Source organism: Strongylocentrotus purpuratus, unplaced genomic scaffold (genome assembly GCF_000002235.5).
Source record: "Strongylocentrotus purpuratus isolate Spur 01 unplaced genomic scaffold, Spur_5.0 spur5_scaffold_19, whole genome shotgun sequence".
In the NCBI taxonomy this organism is placed as follows: Eukaryota; Metazoa; Echinodermata; class Echinoidea; order Camarodonta; family Strongylocentrotidae; genus Strongylocentrotus; species Strongylocentrotus purpuratus.
Genome location: NW_022145604.1, coordinates 11,740,527 through 11,757,668, shown reverse-complemented (window position 1 = coordinate 11,757,668; position 17,142 = coordinate 11,740,527). Strand labels below are relative to the sequence as shown.

The window sequence follows — 17,142 nt, the reverse complement described above, 5'->3', positions numbered from 1 at the left end:
GGTCATCAGTCAATTTTACCCACCTTCCTTTTTCTACGATGATGCCGTCCTGCAGCACCAAGATTTGATCGGCGTTGATGATGGTGGACAGCCGATGAGCAACAACGATGGTTGTCCTGCCTTGACAGATGTTTGCTAATGACGCTTGGATGTTACGTTCTGTCTTGGTGTCGAGGGCTGACGTGGCCTGTGGGAGCATGTACAATTTGGATATTAGAGCAAGTGTCAGAAACAGATGCACCTTTAAAAAACTGATGATTGTTAAAGATAGAGTTGAGTTCTGGTCATGTGATTGCATTGTGAAAGAAACGATGTGGAATCGATCAGAAATTGTTGATCATCTAGCATATAAGTATTTGTGTGTATTGCAAGGTTCTGGAATCTTTAAAATGATAAGAAATTTGGCCAAGTCTTGGTAGTTTTACAAGCACTATACACAGAAGGATGTATATGGGACTACACGAACACCTGGCTGAGAATCCATCCAGATTTTTACGATGTTACATGCCATATTTAGAATATTAAAGCTTATCTGCCGTAGTTTACAGGAGGGATTAGACCGCTCTGCAAGGTCACTGGACAGGTGGTTATCTCATCAACTCAGCTCTCAGTTAACATAAGAAAAAGAGGATCATGGGGGACCAATGGGCACCGATTAGGCATTGTTTGTTATATAGAGGGCGCAAGTAGCTACCAGAAGTGCAGTGGGCCTTTAAGGCATTTGAAGAGCCATGCTTTTCAAGGAGCATGTTTTATCAGATGCTCTTCCACCCTTGCATAATAACAATGATAACACTCACAAATTATTTTTCACCTCTTCCCAGGACTCAACCTTCTCTTTAACTGAAAGACGCATAGGAGAGGGCTGTAATGGGGAATTTTGACACCATTTGGGTGTTTATCAAATAACTGGTGTTTTCAATCACCAGGATTAATATTCTGTTTTTGAAAAATTAGATTTTACGTTCTTGAAGACATTTCATGATATCAAGGTACATGTACATCAATCAAAATGCTTACCTCATCAAGTAAAACATAGTCTGGTGCTTTCAGGATGTACCTTCTGGATTTGGACGTTCTTGAGCATGTTTTATTTCAAATGATTTTATTTCTTATGCAAAACATAATACAATGAATAAGTATAGTACAAGAATATATGCAATGAACGACAAATATAATAGAAATAGCACAAGAAAAGAGGAACTAACTAGAAGCAGAGCTTGTTGAAGTGTTAATTCCTCAGATGTTGTTTTACAATATAACATATCAAGGATACCATATAGATCATATGCTTACCTCATCAAGTAAAACAAAATCTGGTGCTTTCAGTATGGTCCTGGCGATGGCTACTCGTTGCTTCTCTCCGCCACTCAGCTTCAATCCCCTCTCACCTACCACAGTACCATAACCTGACAAAGCATAAATTGAAGACGCGTGTTCAAATACAACATTGAGTAGTGGAACTTTGCATTTTGAAAAACACTCTAGAGGTTATTAAAGCCCCACTACCCTACTTATAGCTACTTGCGCCCTCTATATAGCAAACATTGCCTAATCGATGCCTGTTGGTCCCCCATGATGCTCTTTTTCTTATATTAATTGAGAGCTGATTTGATGAGATAACCACCTGTCAGTGACCTTGCAGGGAGGTCTAATCCCCCCTGGCCAAACTAGTGCAGACGGGCTTTAAAAAAGGTTGACTATGAATCATATATATTAGAATATTTGTGTATTATACAAAGTTTTGGAAGCATCAAAGCAAAGATATTTTCTCTCAACTACCACAGTAGCATAACCTAACAAACATCAACAAAAGACGTGTGCTCTAAGACAAAATAGAGTACTGGAATTTTTTGCATTTTGAAATAAACTCTAGAGCTCTGCAGTTAATTCTGCATACTGATGGATTTCAGACTTCATGCATAATTATAAATGAATCTGACCTTATACTGAAACTTAAACAAAGTCATAAACCTAGCTACGCTCACCTTCAGGGAAAGACTCGATCCGTGTATGTATGTCGGCTGCTCTCGCTGCTTCCTCCACCTCTTCTGTTGAACATTGCGTTTTGCCATACCCGATATTATACCTGGAATGGGAGCAGCGAAATACATTACAATTCTTAAATTAAGGAAATCACAATGAAGTTTTATAATCATTTAAGGATGTTATTACAAATAACACCTCTTTAGCTAAACCTGGACTGAGTCACAATTTGCAGTATCAGGAAAAGTTGGGAAAATGGTATTTGCTGTGATTTTTTTTCTTCATCTCTTGAGTGGTTTCGTCACATTAAAAATATGTGAAAACTAATCAAACCTCTAAATGATTTGTATTATATAATTTGTAAAAAAGTATATTTGGAATCATCTTTCTTTCTTTCTTTCTTTTTGGAAAATGAACAAAATTCACATCCTGACTCTCACTTTTGGATGAAGGGAGCGTATGTTTTGAGTGTGACAGACATAATACTGTGCACTAGACTGCGAGTGTTCACAAAATGTGCACCATCTCCATTCACTGGAGAGTGTAACTACTCACTGACCATTCACTGTGAAGGCATATGTGACCCAGCACGGTCACAAAACAACTGAAGAAGTCGCCAGAAAAGACTTTGGGGATAATTCTGAAAGAGGAGATTCTCAGCTTTAAACACAACTGGACGCTCGTAACTCAATTAAAGAAGAGAAGAATGTCCAGTCCCATAGAATATTACTCTAGAGAAAAAGGTGTTTACAGTAAGTCTGTTTAAAGGCCCACTGTACTACTTGTAGCTACTTGCTCCCTCGATGTAGAAAACAATGCCTAATCAGTGACCATTGGTCCCCCATGATCCTCTTTTTCTTATGTTAATTGAGAGCTGAGTTGATGAGATAGCCACCTGTCAGTGACCTTCCCGGGTGGTCTAATCCCTCCTTGCCAAACTAGTACAGATGGCCTTTAAGCAATCTAACTCCCAAGGTATTGTGCAAGGTGACAAAAGGAAGATTAAAACTTTATAAGAATTTCTGAGAGGGGATCCTCAGATTTCAGCACATCCTGTTCTTATTTCTTCCAGGGGGGGGGGGGGGGCATTTCACAAAACTTATCAACAGTGACAAATGACAGTTTTTTGTAATTAATCATTGAAAAAAGGCTTTGTGAAACAGGTCCCAGGAACCAATGGAATAGCTTGGTACTCAGTTTACAAGTTATTGCAGATTGAAATGACACCAGTAGCAAGGGTTGTAAATAAATCAAAACTCCTACATCAAACTCAAAATCAGAAAAACATACATGTAGCTCAATAAAATACTGTCATAACACCACTTTTGGATTGTTTTATGCTTCTCGATTTTAAATTACATAGCAAAAAAGTATACTCTTCCAAAAAAAGCTGAAAACAAAAATGTGACAGTCCTGATCAAACTATGTGACTTTTTGGTGATTTTGAGGTGGATGGTAAACATATTTGTGACCACGCATACATGTACATGTACATAATGGTGAAATCATACTAACCTGATATCATTATTGAAAAGGACCGTGTCTTGTGGAACCACACCAATAACTTTCCTCAGGGAACTTTGTGCTACCTGCAGATATAAATTATATGTTGCATGAAATGTCGTAAAGTCAGGCTAGCAACATCATATAAATAGTGAGTGAAATATTTCATTACTACGGTAATGATGCAACCCCCTTGTGCCTCGCAGAACCTATAGAACCTGAAGAGATTGAACTCTTACAGTCACCAACCCCAACCCCCCTCTCCCCTGGGTCTTCCAGGACTTGGATTAGGATTAAGATTAGGATCAAGATATTACCTTACTGATGTCCTGGCCATCTAATCTGATATGACCACCATGTACCTCATGGAACCTGAAGAGCAATCTGATGACTGTACACTTTACTCACAGTCACCGACCCCAACTCCCCTCTCCCCTGGGTCTTCCAGGACTTGGATTAGGATTAAGATTAGGATCAAGATATTACCTTACTGATGTCCTGGCCATCTAATCTGATATGACCACCATGTACCTCATTGAACCTGAAGAGCAGTCTGATGACTGTACACTTTACTCACAGTCACCGACCCCAAATCCCCCTCTCCCCCTGGTCCTATCATGACTAAGATTAGGATTAAGATTAGGATTAAGATCTTACCTTACTGATGTCCTGGCCATCTAATCTGATATGACCACCATGTACCTCGTAGAACCTGAACAGCAGTCTGATGATTGTACTTTTACCAGCTCCAGACGGACCAACCTACGTCACACAGTAGGATGGAGAAGGATAATTTGACAATGTTCAATAAACAATTCCGGTAAAGGAATGACACAAAAACACTATTGCTCAACATATAAATTTGCTCATCAGAAATATAAGATAACATAATTAAAAACACTTAAAGTCCCTCTAAATGTTGGGAGCCCAAGAAATTTGATGCTAAAATTTAATTAAAAGTGTGTCTTAAATGACATCCTCTTTCACATTATGATACAATTTAAGTGAAATTTGTCATCAAATTGTTGGCGAATTTGGGGCCCCCAACACTTTAGAGGCTTTAATTAGTCTTGCAAGGCTATTATTGGCTGAACAAAGGTCGATGAAAGACTTCGTCTTGACAGCTGGCACCTTTCTGGTTTAATGTGCATCTGTAAATTTGATTTATATAAATGAAATTGATATAGAAAATTAACCATTCTCAAATGAAATTGACGATCTACACTTATTCTTTACACAATTTTTAGGGTGTGCAAAATCTTCCAGCGAATGATCATTCCATGGGTGGGGTCTTGAGAAGGACCATCTTGCTCCCCCCCCCCCAATCTTTAAACCTCCTTTTTTGTAATATTAGGGTAAAGGTCACCCAGCTTGATGTTTAATGATTGTTTTAGCAGACTGCTATTAAAGAAAAAATGTACATGCTTGTAAAAAAGCAACCAGAGAACTGACGGCTAAAAGTCCTCTCTGAAGGACTTTGTAATGAGGATAAGTGCCTTACCAAAGGGCACGAGCACATTGACTTGGGTTTCCAACCTAGGACCTCCTCTGAGCCATCGCGCCTCCTGGATTATCTTAACACTTATCTTTATCGGCACATTTATAGCACGCATATTTTTTGACATATATGCTTGGTTTACTTACAATAGCTAGTACTTGGCCCGGTTCAACCGTAAATGAAACATTTCTCAAGATAGGCTTCCTGCAGACAAGAAAAAGAAACAAAGAAAAGAATTTGTAAATGTATTCAATAAGCGGACTAGTGATTTAATATGATAACCTTAAAGGGAGTCGCTCATCAGTTTCCATGTGCAGAAGGCCATAATTTGCTGACACCAGACTTGGTGGATACAAATCATTAATGTGTGTACAGGTACTACGGTCTGCACACAGCGAACCCGGAGGCCAATAAAAAAATACCCCCTCGTCTCTCAAAGAGAGTCTTCGGGTGACTGGGTGAGGGAAAAGTGAGATAATGACTTTACCATGTGGGGGAATGGATGGAAACCGCAGTACGTTACATAAGAACTGCTGGTCATAAAACTGAAGGCTAATCCTGGTGATTGACAACACCTCTTATTGGACAAACACCCGAACAGTGTTGAATTCCCCATGAGAGCTAACTACTGAGTGTCTTTAAGCTAAGAAAGTGAGTTATAATAAAGTTTACTTTTAACTGTCAATAAATGAAGAAAAATCACTTAGTGTAAATGAATGGCATGTGAGAAAAAAAGGCATCTATATATAAAGTGCAACAATGGTGCTCTGCATACTCGCTTATCTGTGATACACAGGATACAGAAACGTGAAGTGTATTTAACTCTCCTCTCATGTGCAAACAAGGATCTGGGGGGTGTTTCACAAAGATCCTAAGTTGAGTGTTGGCTCAGTGAGTAGAGCGTCCGCCTCACAACCAGGAGCAGGGGTGATAGTGAGCACTAAAAAAAAAATAGGTTTTTTGTTTTCCCCTCAACCACGCCCCCCTTGAGTAAAAAAAAAAAAGAGGATTCGCGGGGGAAAAAAATGGCATCTAACAACATTCCCCCCTTTCGAGTAAGAAAATTGGGGGAAAAAATAGGGCAAAATAGGGAAGAATAGAGAAAATAAGGGGGGAATCGGGAAAATCAGGATAAAATAGGGAAGGGAAAAAAAATCTGGTAAAAAAAAAAAATATTAAAAAAAAAAAAAAAAAAAACATTTTTTTTTTTTTTTTTTTTTTAAATCGGGAAGAAAAAAAAATCGGGAAAAAATCGGGAAAAATAGAAAAAATCGGGAAACCGATTTAAATCGGGTTTTTATCAGGCCTGCAGGAGGTCGTGGGTTCGAACCCCGGCCGCGTCATACCAAAAGACGTTAAAAGATGGGAGTTGTTGCTACCTTGTTTGGCGTTCAACAATAAGGGATAGAGCAACGTCGATCTGGCGCTGCTCAGTGGCTGCCGGGCTCACGATCAATTGGGCAAAAAGAATTTCCGTTTCGGTTTAATAAAATTTGGAGTGGACTATTAGGCTATTATTATTATTATTATTATTATTATTATTATTATTATTGAAGTTATCTCTAAGTTGGACTTAACAATTATGGAAAGCCGTTAGCAGCTATGAAAATATTTTGTAAAAGCTGTTTTAAAAGGCATAAAATGTTGATTCAAATCATTCATATTTTCTATACATGTAGGAGATTTCAGGTTCTTGATGTGGAATTTATACAAAGTCTAAAATACTTTATATTTTACTTTTGAATATATTTTATTTTACGGCTACAAATGGCTCTCCATAAATTTAAGTCCAACTTAGAGTTAAGTTTGACTCAGGATCTTTGTGAAACACCCCTCTGGTACGATACTTACTGTTCGTTGTAGTAGAAGGAGACATTATCAAACTCCACTTTTCCTTTGCTTACGATAAGATCCTTAGCGTCAGGGTCATCTGTGATCTAGATGGGTACATAAAATAACACAGATATGACAGTCAATTGTTATTAGCAATTTAGCTTTGGAAATTTAGAGATAGCTTTGGCAAAAATTATATAAAATACATAAATAAAACAGAAAAAAAAAAGAAAAAAAAAAAAATCGAAATTGAGCTCCTCTGAAGAAAACAGAGGAAGGATATTTACCATACAATCAAGCCCATTTTGCCTGAAGTCTGTCAGAATCAATGTGAGACTACTGGCAGCATCAAACAAATCATTTCAGGTCCATGTTTGCCGACATTCCATTAAAACGTTTTTTTTACAACACACATTGTAATGGGATGTTCGCAAATTTGGAAAAATGAGGATTTCTGAGGCGTTGCAAAGAACCCTGATTCTGAACACTTTGGAGATGGGGCATGTTCATATAACATTTCATTTCAATGGTTTTGACACAAAAACTAACCTCTTGTTTCTCTTCCAAAAGATCAATCATATTTTCCATGTCAATGAAGGCTTGCTGTATCATTCTGAAAGTAGAAAAGATAAAAGACAGATGGATCATAATTTCTTCCAGATGAAAGAGATTACAGAAAAAAATTACGCTTTACATTTTTTCTATGAAGTTAATTATATACAGTAAAACCTGTCTACTAAGGCCATCCAAGCAAAACAGAAAAAGTAGCCTCTGTAGAAAGGTGGCCTTTCTAGACAGGTTCTACCACACATTTCCTTCTCAAGCAAGAGAACATTCACGGCCACTATAGACAGGTGGCCTTAAAAGACCCCAATGTGACCTCTGAACCCATCAACCCCAAGGTGACCATTGAACCCAGCGACCCCAAGGAACCTCTGAACCCACCGACCCCAATGTGACCTCTGAACCCACCAGCTCCAATGTGTTCTCTGAACCCATCAACCCCAATGTGATCTCTGAAACACCGACCCCGAAGAGACCTCTGAACCCCATCAACCCCAAGGTGACCTTTGAACCCAATGACCCCAATGTGACCTTGATGCTCACCTGTAGTAGGTACCAAAGAAGTTGAGAGGGCTGTACAGCTGCATGATGTAAGATGAGAACAGTACATAGTCTCCGGCCTGAAGATATAGGACAATGAGAGGGAATGACAAATGTATATTAACCAGTGTATTGTCGTTTGGTCTACAACCAGTTCATCTACTACCCAATTAGTCTATACCCATATGGTAATAATCATTTCTTCTACTTATCATTTGGTCTATTGACCATTTAGGCTAATAGTAATTTAAGATGATGATGATGAGGAGTTACGTTGGACAGAGCATGTGGAAAAAGTTATTAAAACTGCTCAAAGAAATATCAGTGTAATTAAGCGAGCCAAAAGTTATGTTCCAACAAGATTTCTAAAACTTCTGTATAATGCCATCGTACTTCCTCATTTTGATTATCGTTCCTCTGTGTGGTCTGAGCGATTTCAAAGAGTAACAATTAAATTACAAAAGGTTCAAAAACGAGCTGCACTTGTTGTGCTGGGAGAAGGATTTGAAGTATCTTCAAATGATATGTTTAGTCGCTTAGGATGGATGCCTATTCAGACACGTTTCCAGTTTGGACGTGCAGTGATGATGTATAAATCAATGCATGACATGGCACCAACATACTTAAAATAAGATTTACATCATGTTAGTTCACTACATGATCACAACACAAGACATGCTGTAAGGGATGCATTGTGTGTACCCAAATTTAGGACGGACACTTATAAAAATAGTCCTCTAATTTCTGGAATTAGAGTATGGAACTAACTTAAAAGTCCTGTCAAAATATCACCTACTTTGAACAGTTTTAAACACGCTCTAAAAGCCCTGTTATCTGTAGATGACGTGTAAGTGAACTTTTGGTGGTTTCGTGCAAAGGTAACCATTTTTTTCCCTATTTGCAATATTATGAAATTTGGTTGACATGGTTATCGTTATATCACGTATTCATACATGCAATGTATCCTTTTTCAGCTATCTTGTTAACAACCTAAGTGAATTAGTTAAAGAGCAATTGAATGTAAATATGTATATAACAATTTTGGTATCCCGTGCATTAAGCTTTATCAGATTATTAAATGAACGTTTTTAAAAATTGTATTTAATTTGAAAATTCCATTCACCTATTTCTTGTAAATGATCAAGGATGATTCTTGAATGATCAGTTATTTCAAGGGGATACCAATTCATTTGTATTTTACCTGTTTATATGCTTGTGTATTTATCTATTTTGTTTTTTATGCTGTTATTTGTTTATTATTGCCAGACAGGGCCTCATGGAAGACCACCAAATTGGTGATATGTGCCACCCTGTATAAATATCAGAATCCCATCTTCGACAAAAGTTTTTTTTTTTTTTTTCTTTTCTTTTTTTTTTCCTTTTTTTTCGGCATATAAAAGTATTAATGACTGCTTTAATATTCGAGAAATAGTTGTTTTTATACGCTCTCGGGAAGGTTACAATTGGGCTTTTGCCCTCGGCACGCCTCGGGTAATAGCACAATTGTAACCTTCCCTTGAGCGTATAAAAACATCTATTTCTCTCAAAGCAGTCATTAATACTATACTATTGTTGACGGTCCAATGGCCTTTGCTTCCACCAAGAAATATAGTATGGGAATTACGACTTTCTTCAACAACTCTGCATGAAATGTGACTGTTACACCTGCATGAACTGTTTTGTCTATCCACACCCCTACCCTATTAAGAAAAATTAATCAAAATTTGTTAGCTTGCATGATTGAATCATAACTGGACAAAAGACTCTCTGTTCCTCAGAAAGTATACTCCAAAATTTTTTTTAAAGAAGCTTGCTTACAAAGCCCTGCTTTCATCCGTCCAAAACCGTTGTAAATTCTTATTCAAGTCTCCCATCACTGAGAAACTTGGCTTACAGCATGTATTCATCTGCGACAAAGAAGCAAAAGACGGTGCAGGTGGCCTGGGAAGGAACAGTTCAATATTCATTGATTGATTAATTGAGCTAAGGAGGGCGCTATCTACCGCGAATTTTTGAGAATCTTCCGTGCAATTTATACGAATTCCATGAACTAAACTGATTTTAATCTGACGATATCACAACACTGACATCAGAAGGAGTATTTTAAACTTTGAGAGGGAGAATTTTTCATCATGTAAGTACTTTTGAACGTCGTATAGGTTGTCTTTGAATTTAAGATCGAAGCCATAAATTATACTACATTCCCACATATGACAATCGATGTATAGTCTTCATGGCTAAGCTGACGACAAACAAGTATAAAGGTGAACTGGGAACCGACAACTTTCGTTATAGACTACCAAAGAATATCACTGAAACCTCAATTTTGTATGCTATTAATCTACTACATCGGGGATTAACCGTTCCAGATGAAATAGACGTGAATGACTTCTATCTTGGTGAACTAAGCATAATATGCCCGAATTTAAATATTGAAATTGGACTCCATTTCATATTACAACATGTTGACCCTCAAACACAGGACAAAGAGTCGTCTTTTTTGAACGATAGTGTGAACTCAGAGATAAATTCCAGTATTGGACCTGCAAGCCCAATGCCACCATCATACCCATTGGTATGTCAATTATGTGGCCTGCAATCACCACCTGGAGAACCACTATGCATGAAATGTAGATGCACCCCACAACGCCTAGATCAACTAGCTTCAGATATCAAGGAACTTAAACATGCAGTTAATGCCCTCCTAGATAAGCCATCTTCACGACCCGCCCACCCTCCCCCTGTTCAGAATGAGAATGTTAACCAAAAATCTTCAAGCCCCAGAACTTCCTCCATGACAGCGGGAACACGAATACCTCCTCCCCGTCAACCACAGAGACCAAAGCAATTCGACCCGCGTGGACCTGTATTTCCATCCATCTCTGGATCGGTCCAGACACATCAAGGCCCACCTCCCCAACCATTAATGGCTCAACTGCGGCTTCCACCCAGCCAACTTAGGAGACCACCGCATCAGTACTTGCCTGGAACCTCTGCTCAAGGCCCCCTGAACCCATCTTTCCGACCACCAATGGGCCAGCCTCCACCCAGTCAACCTTGGAGAAGACAGCGCGTAGACTCCATATACCCCACCATGAATGGAACTACCTATGCCAATGGATCCATCTATCCCGCACAAAATCAACTCATGGGACCGCCATATATAGATCCTCTCATCCCACCAAGTCATCAACGTCAAGCACCTTGGCACAGATCGACAGACTTAGGTCGTGGAATAGAGCTCCAGCCCTACCCTACATATGCCTCGGTACTTAAAGGACCAGGATGTGAGTACTGTGGAGAACCAAACCACAATGCATTAAGCTGCCGACATGGTGCACCTTTGCAGTGCAGAAACTGTATCCAATATGGTCACAAGATAAAAAAACTGTTATATATGAACCATAGGCCAAGAAGAGAGCGCCACATTCCATCATGGCCACTCTGTAACTGCTCAAGAGGAGAATGAATATGATATTGATAAATGTGTTTCCATAATAACTGCTAATGATGTTTCCAACAATGTTCATCATACCACCAATCATAAACATAGTAATGAATATTCCAAATGTAACTTTAAATTATCTAAACATAATGGCCTTAAAGTCGGGTATTTAAATGTTAGGAGTTTATTAGATAAAATAGAGGAGATTCGATTATTACTTATAAAAATAAAATTTGATGTTCTATGTATTTCAGAGACATGGCTACATGATCTGATAAATGATAATGATGTTTTTATAGACAATTATGTAATAATTCGTAAGGATAGACCAAAGACTATGAACAAGAAAAGAGGTGGTGGTGTCTGTGTTTATATCTTAAAATCTATTCCATGCACATTGCGACATGATTTAATAAGTAATTCATTGGAAGGTATTTGGTTTGAAATGTTTTTTAATCACGAAAAAGTATTGATGTCTTGTATATATAGACCACCGAATGCTGATGTATCATATTTTAATAATCTCTTGGATGTATTGGAAAAGGTGTCACAAGAAAATAAGGAACTCATTATATTAGGTGATCTTAATTATGATTACGTCTTAGATCATAATTTATGTAATAATCCAATTAATTTGATTGAAAATCTATTTCTCATAACACAATTAGTGTTGAAGCCTACAAGGGTTACAAGCAATTCTTCAAAATGTTTAGATCATATTTTAACCACGATACCTGAAAGACATACTCTCACCAATGTTGCAAAGATTTCAGTAAGTGATCATTATCTCATCTATACATGTATAAATTTTTCAATGACTTAACATAACAAACTTAAAGAGGTTATATTTCGTGATTATCAACGATTTGATAGAGATGATTGTTTACAGGACTTAGAAAGAAGTTTTGATACCAGTAATCTTGATTTTCAAGATGATAAGTATAATATTGATGAAAAATGGTTTAAATGGAAATCTACTTTTACTGAGGTATGTGATAAACATGCACCTCTTAAAACTATGCATATGAAAAAAAGATATTGTCCCTGGATTTCAAAAGAATTAGTCCAATTGATTTATAAAAGAGATTTTTTAAAGAGGAAATCTGATATTGACCCAGCTATGAAAAAAGACTATAAATGCTTAAGAAACCGTATTACTAAATTAAGACGTGATAATAAGAGGGATTATACCAAGGATGTTATTCGAGATTGTAAAAAAGATAGTAAGAAAATATGGCGTGAGCTGAATAAGATCACTGGTAGGAAACCTAAAAACGATGTATTGCCTAATGAATTAAATGCAGATAAATTGAACGATTTTTTTGCGTCAGTTGGAAAAACGAATAAGCCTAAAAATGATGATTTTAGCTGGAAACATCCTGAATGTATTTATAGTTTTGAATTTCAAAGACTTAAGGAAAGTGTTGTTAATGAATTGTTATGCAAATTAGGAAATGTAAGTAATCTTGACATATTTAATGTAGATTCTAAATTGCTTTGTATTGGAGCATCAGTTTTATCTAAACCATTGGTTTTACTATATAATGCAAGTTTAAGAAATGGCTCAGTTCCGTCTGATTGGAAAATATCCAAAGTAACACCGATTTATAAAGGTAAAGGGAAAAAAGATGATCCAACCAACTATAGACCAATATCTGTAACCTGCCATGTAATTAAAATTTTAGAGAAACTCATTCAAAAACAATTATTGACTTATCTTTGCATGAATGACTTGATTTCTATTGATCAATCGGCTTTCCTACCCAACCATTCAACCAATACCGGTACATGTATTCATAGAACTATAGATGATTGGCTAGAATCTTTTAATAAGAAAGAATTAGTAGCTGCGTGCTTTTAAGATATTTCCAAATGTTTTGATTCAATTGACCATGAAGTATTACTTAAGAAACAACAATGTTATGGTATAAAGGATGAACAGCTTGAATGGTTTAGTAGTTATTTGTTTGAAAGGAGACAAATGGTTTTCTGTCATGGTATACTTTCAAACTCAAAAACATTATCTAATGGAATACCTCAAGGGAGTGTCCTCGGACCTTTATTATTTTTACTTTTTATAAATGATATAGCTCAGTCTTTGCAGACATGTACCTGTAATATGTTTGCTGATGATGTTGTTATATATTCTTCTCATAAGAAGATTAATGATTTAACCATATTGTTACAAAATGATGTTCATTCAATATATAGATGGTATACGCAGAATAATTTAAAAGTTAATGCTGAAAAGACTAAAATTACGCTTTTAAGTACACGTAAGTCATATAATTTGAACATATACATGGATGGAACGAAAATGGAACAGGTTCATAATTTTAAATATCCAGGGGTGGAAATTGATGAACACCTTACTTGGGATATCCATGTTAAAAGACTTACCAGATTGATTTCTATGAAACTGTTCTCATTGCGTAATATGTCCCAATATTTAGATGTCAAATCCTTAAAGCTCATGTATAATACAATCATTCTACCATGTATTGACTACTCATACACAGTCTGGGGAAATTGCTCAAGGATAAATAAAGAGTTACTTTTAAGATTACAAAAGAGAGCAGCACGTATAATTACATCCAACTATGACTATGAAAATGTTAGAGGTGATGATTTAATAAAATTAATGAAATGGCAATCATTTGACGAAAGGAGAAATTATTTTTTAGCTGTTTTAATGTATAAATCTGTACATGGTATTGCATCAACACATCTGTGTAATGCTATAGAAATGGTCTGCGATAGACATAACTTAAATACTAGAGCCGCTGACAAAACAAATGTAATATTACCAAAACCTAATCTAGAATGCTTTAAGAACAGTCTTATGTACTCAGGAGGAATTATCTGGAACTCATTACCTATTAACTTACAGAATTCAACATCTATTTCTTCATTTAAATACCTTTATAAAAGATTGTACTTTCATTAATGTTCTAAATAACCAATATATCCATGGATGTTTGTATATATCTTTTTACCCACTTTAATAAATACAAGTTTGTTTGTTTTTTGTTTTTTCTTACTTTGTTTTAGATAATTCTTTTTGTGATCCTGGGTAAATCTATGAATGTAAATCCAATAATCCATGTGTCTATTCACTGGTTATGTTACAAAATGTTATATTATTTAATATCCATGGAATCTATTCATGTTTTGCATATTTTAATGATATTTGTATTTCGATGATATTTGTATTTCAATGATATTTGTATTCACTGATAGTTTATATATATTGTTTGTATTATATACAGGACCAATATGAAAAACAGCCTTGGTTGATATTGTTATCCTGTATAAATATTTTTAAATAAATAAATAAATAAATAAATAAATAAATCATGATATAAAACATCATTTTATAAAACAAATAAAACATAATCTTATAAAACAAATAATACACATCAGTTTTTTCGGGCATTGATAAAATTACCCACACAAGGTACCTTGTGTAGGTAATTCTTACTAATGCCCTCACTGCTGTGTATTAATTGTATACTAATCTCCAATAATTTGGCCTATTGCTCATTCAGTCTAATTTAGGCTGGGTGTAGACCAGATGGAATAGACCACTTGGGTAGTAGACGAACCATTTGTAGACCAAATGGCAATAAACCTATTTACCAGTGCATTTACAGTATTTACAGTTATTAAACACTACCACCAGCCCTAAACACCCAACTTGAAATCACTCAATGGATATAGACTTACTGTGAGTCTTCCTTCGTAGACGATATGAGCACAGAGCAAGCATCCTACCAGGAGACCGGCGTTGATGACAAGGTTCTGGGCTGAGTTCAGTATGGACAGCGATGCGGTAGACTTCCACTCACTCACCTGTACGATGACATAATAGACATTATAATGAGGATGATGATGATGATAATGATGATAATGATGATAATAACGACAATAACATTAATAACGATAATAATATGAGACCGCTATGAGAGGCCTGGCTGTTATATAAGCTCAAGGGGACGTGCACATCCTGCCATGACCCCGACGCACACCTGGATGGGCGGCGCGCTGATGGGTCATGGCAGGATGTAACGTCCCCGAGAGCCAACAGCCAGGCCTCGATTATTAAAGCAGATATGTCTTTTATATACCGAATTGACACAAAACTCTACTAAGAATTCTTACCTTATCCTTTTCTTGCATAAAGATTGGTTAAAACATCACAGAAAATCTGAGACACTGTCTGTTAATCTTTGCTGGAAAGATTACTGAATGTTACAATCTTTTGGGAGTCGCAAACATAGTAATAATAATCATAATTTATACCAATGACCATGATAACAACAACTAAATCTATGTGTGTCACTAAGCAGATGGTCAATCAGAAATTCGTTTTTATCGTTTAGAAATAGGATAACTTTTGAAGACTATGACACCAAGAAAAGCTTACCTGATAGTCTGTGATGCATTCATCATAGATATTGACCTCAAATGCCTCATTGTTGTAGTATTTTACCTAAGAAATAAAACAAGAAACAGTGGTAATCATGAGAATACGCAAAGCACTAAAATAAATCTTCTATGTAAAGGGCAAGGTAAAGATATTTCTAAACTTATGTCTTATACATGAATGGAATGGACACAATTTCAAAACTTAATTCAATTAAAATCCCTATGCAGTTTAAACCGTATGCAATTTTAAAACCCTATGCAATTTTAAAACCTTGTGCGATTCAAACCTTATGAATTTTTTGAAACTTATGCAATTTAAATAGCTATGTCCATTACCTACTGAGATATCTGAACAACAGTATTACGTTATCCAACAAAGATTGTTACGGGATATACAACGGCATTGAAATTATATTCTTGAAATCCTTTAAGATTGTTTAAATGGAGCATTGAAGAATGAGCCAAACGCAAACAATTCTACACTTTCGCAGGGGTATCTACAGGTAAGCTAAAATCTTCAATTGGATTTATTCCAAAGGAGCCGATACCACGGGCTTGAATATATATTTTGTTTAAATATAACTCTGGCATTTATTCAAATTATTGAATTACAACATACCTGTACATTCAAATAATGGACTCAAATTCACGCTTTACATCGCAAGATTTAAAAGGTCAGATAAATATTTTCATTTTTCACCTCATAAACCCTCTAACTTATATCAAGCTCATCTTGAAAAATTCATAATTAAAGTAATGTATACACTCCAAAATACCATAAGATCCATTCACAAATGACCCAGAAAATAATGGTATTATATTGTTTTGGAAATGGATGGCAAGAGGAGATGAAAAGTACATGTATAACAGTCATATGTGTACTAACTTTAATTACATCATATATCTGCAAGTTGTAAGAAATATGAAGCGCAATTCGCTTATTTTGTCCTGCATGGGCCCTGTTTCATAAAACTTGGTATCAGTAACAAATGCTAGATTTTTATGACAAATTAGCTCTCAGCAAATCAAATATCATGATTTCAGTAGCTAATAACAGTTATTGTAACTTGTTATTGTTAACATGTTTTATTGCATTTGTTGTGATATATGTGGAGGAAGCTTTAGAAGATATAAGTAGGTGTACTTTTGTCTACATTGTAGGAAAGAGAGGGACAATATAAACAGCACCACCGCATGTTTCTTTATTATTTCCCTTTTTATTTTTGTATTCATTTGGACTGGTCACGATTCATATCCGTCCTCCACTCATTACCACAAACTATTTCACTGGGGCCTACAGCTTTACAAGCTTGCTTTCATGTAGGTCCCATCATATTTCTCTCAG

At 36.2% G+C, this 17,142-nt stretch overlaps 1 protein-coding gene across 2 annotated transcripts in view; it reads right to left on the bottom strand.

The window, feature by feature from the left end:
- Positions 1–17,142, bottom strand: part of LOC583333 (ATP-binding cassette sub-family B member 6, mitochondrial) — a 31,640-nt gene that overhangs the window by 2,512 nt on the left and 11,986 nt on the right. For both annotated transcript variants that reach the window (XM_030990316.1, XM_030990317.1), the window contains 11 exons: positions 15,796–15,861; positions 15,096–15,221; positions 7,928–8,004; positions 7,370–7,433; positions 6,839–6,924; positions 5,134–5,191; positions 4,147–4,251; positions 3,502–3,575; positions 1,989–2,089; positions 1,297–1,409; positions 24–187 (listed from right to left, as the gene is read on the bottom strand). In XM_030990316.1, the coding sequence (XP_030846176.1) occupies positions 24–187; positions 1,297–1,409; positions 1,989–2,089; positions 3,502–3,575; positions 4,147–4,251; positions 5,134–5,191; positions 6,839–6,924; positions 7,370–7,433; positions 7,928–8,004; positions 15,096–15,221; positions 15,796–15,861 (1,034 nt within the window). The remainder of the gene's footprint in view (positions 1–23; positions 188–1,296; positions 1,410–1,988; positions 2,090–3,501; positions 3,576–4,146; positions 4,252–5,133; positions 5,192–6,838; positions 6,925–7,369; positions 7,434–7,927; positions 8,005–15,095; positions 15,222–15,795; positions 15,862–17,142) is intronic.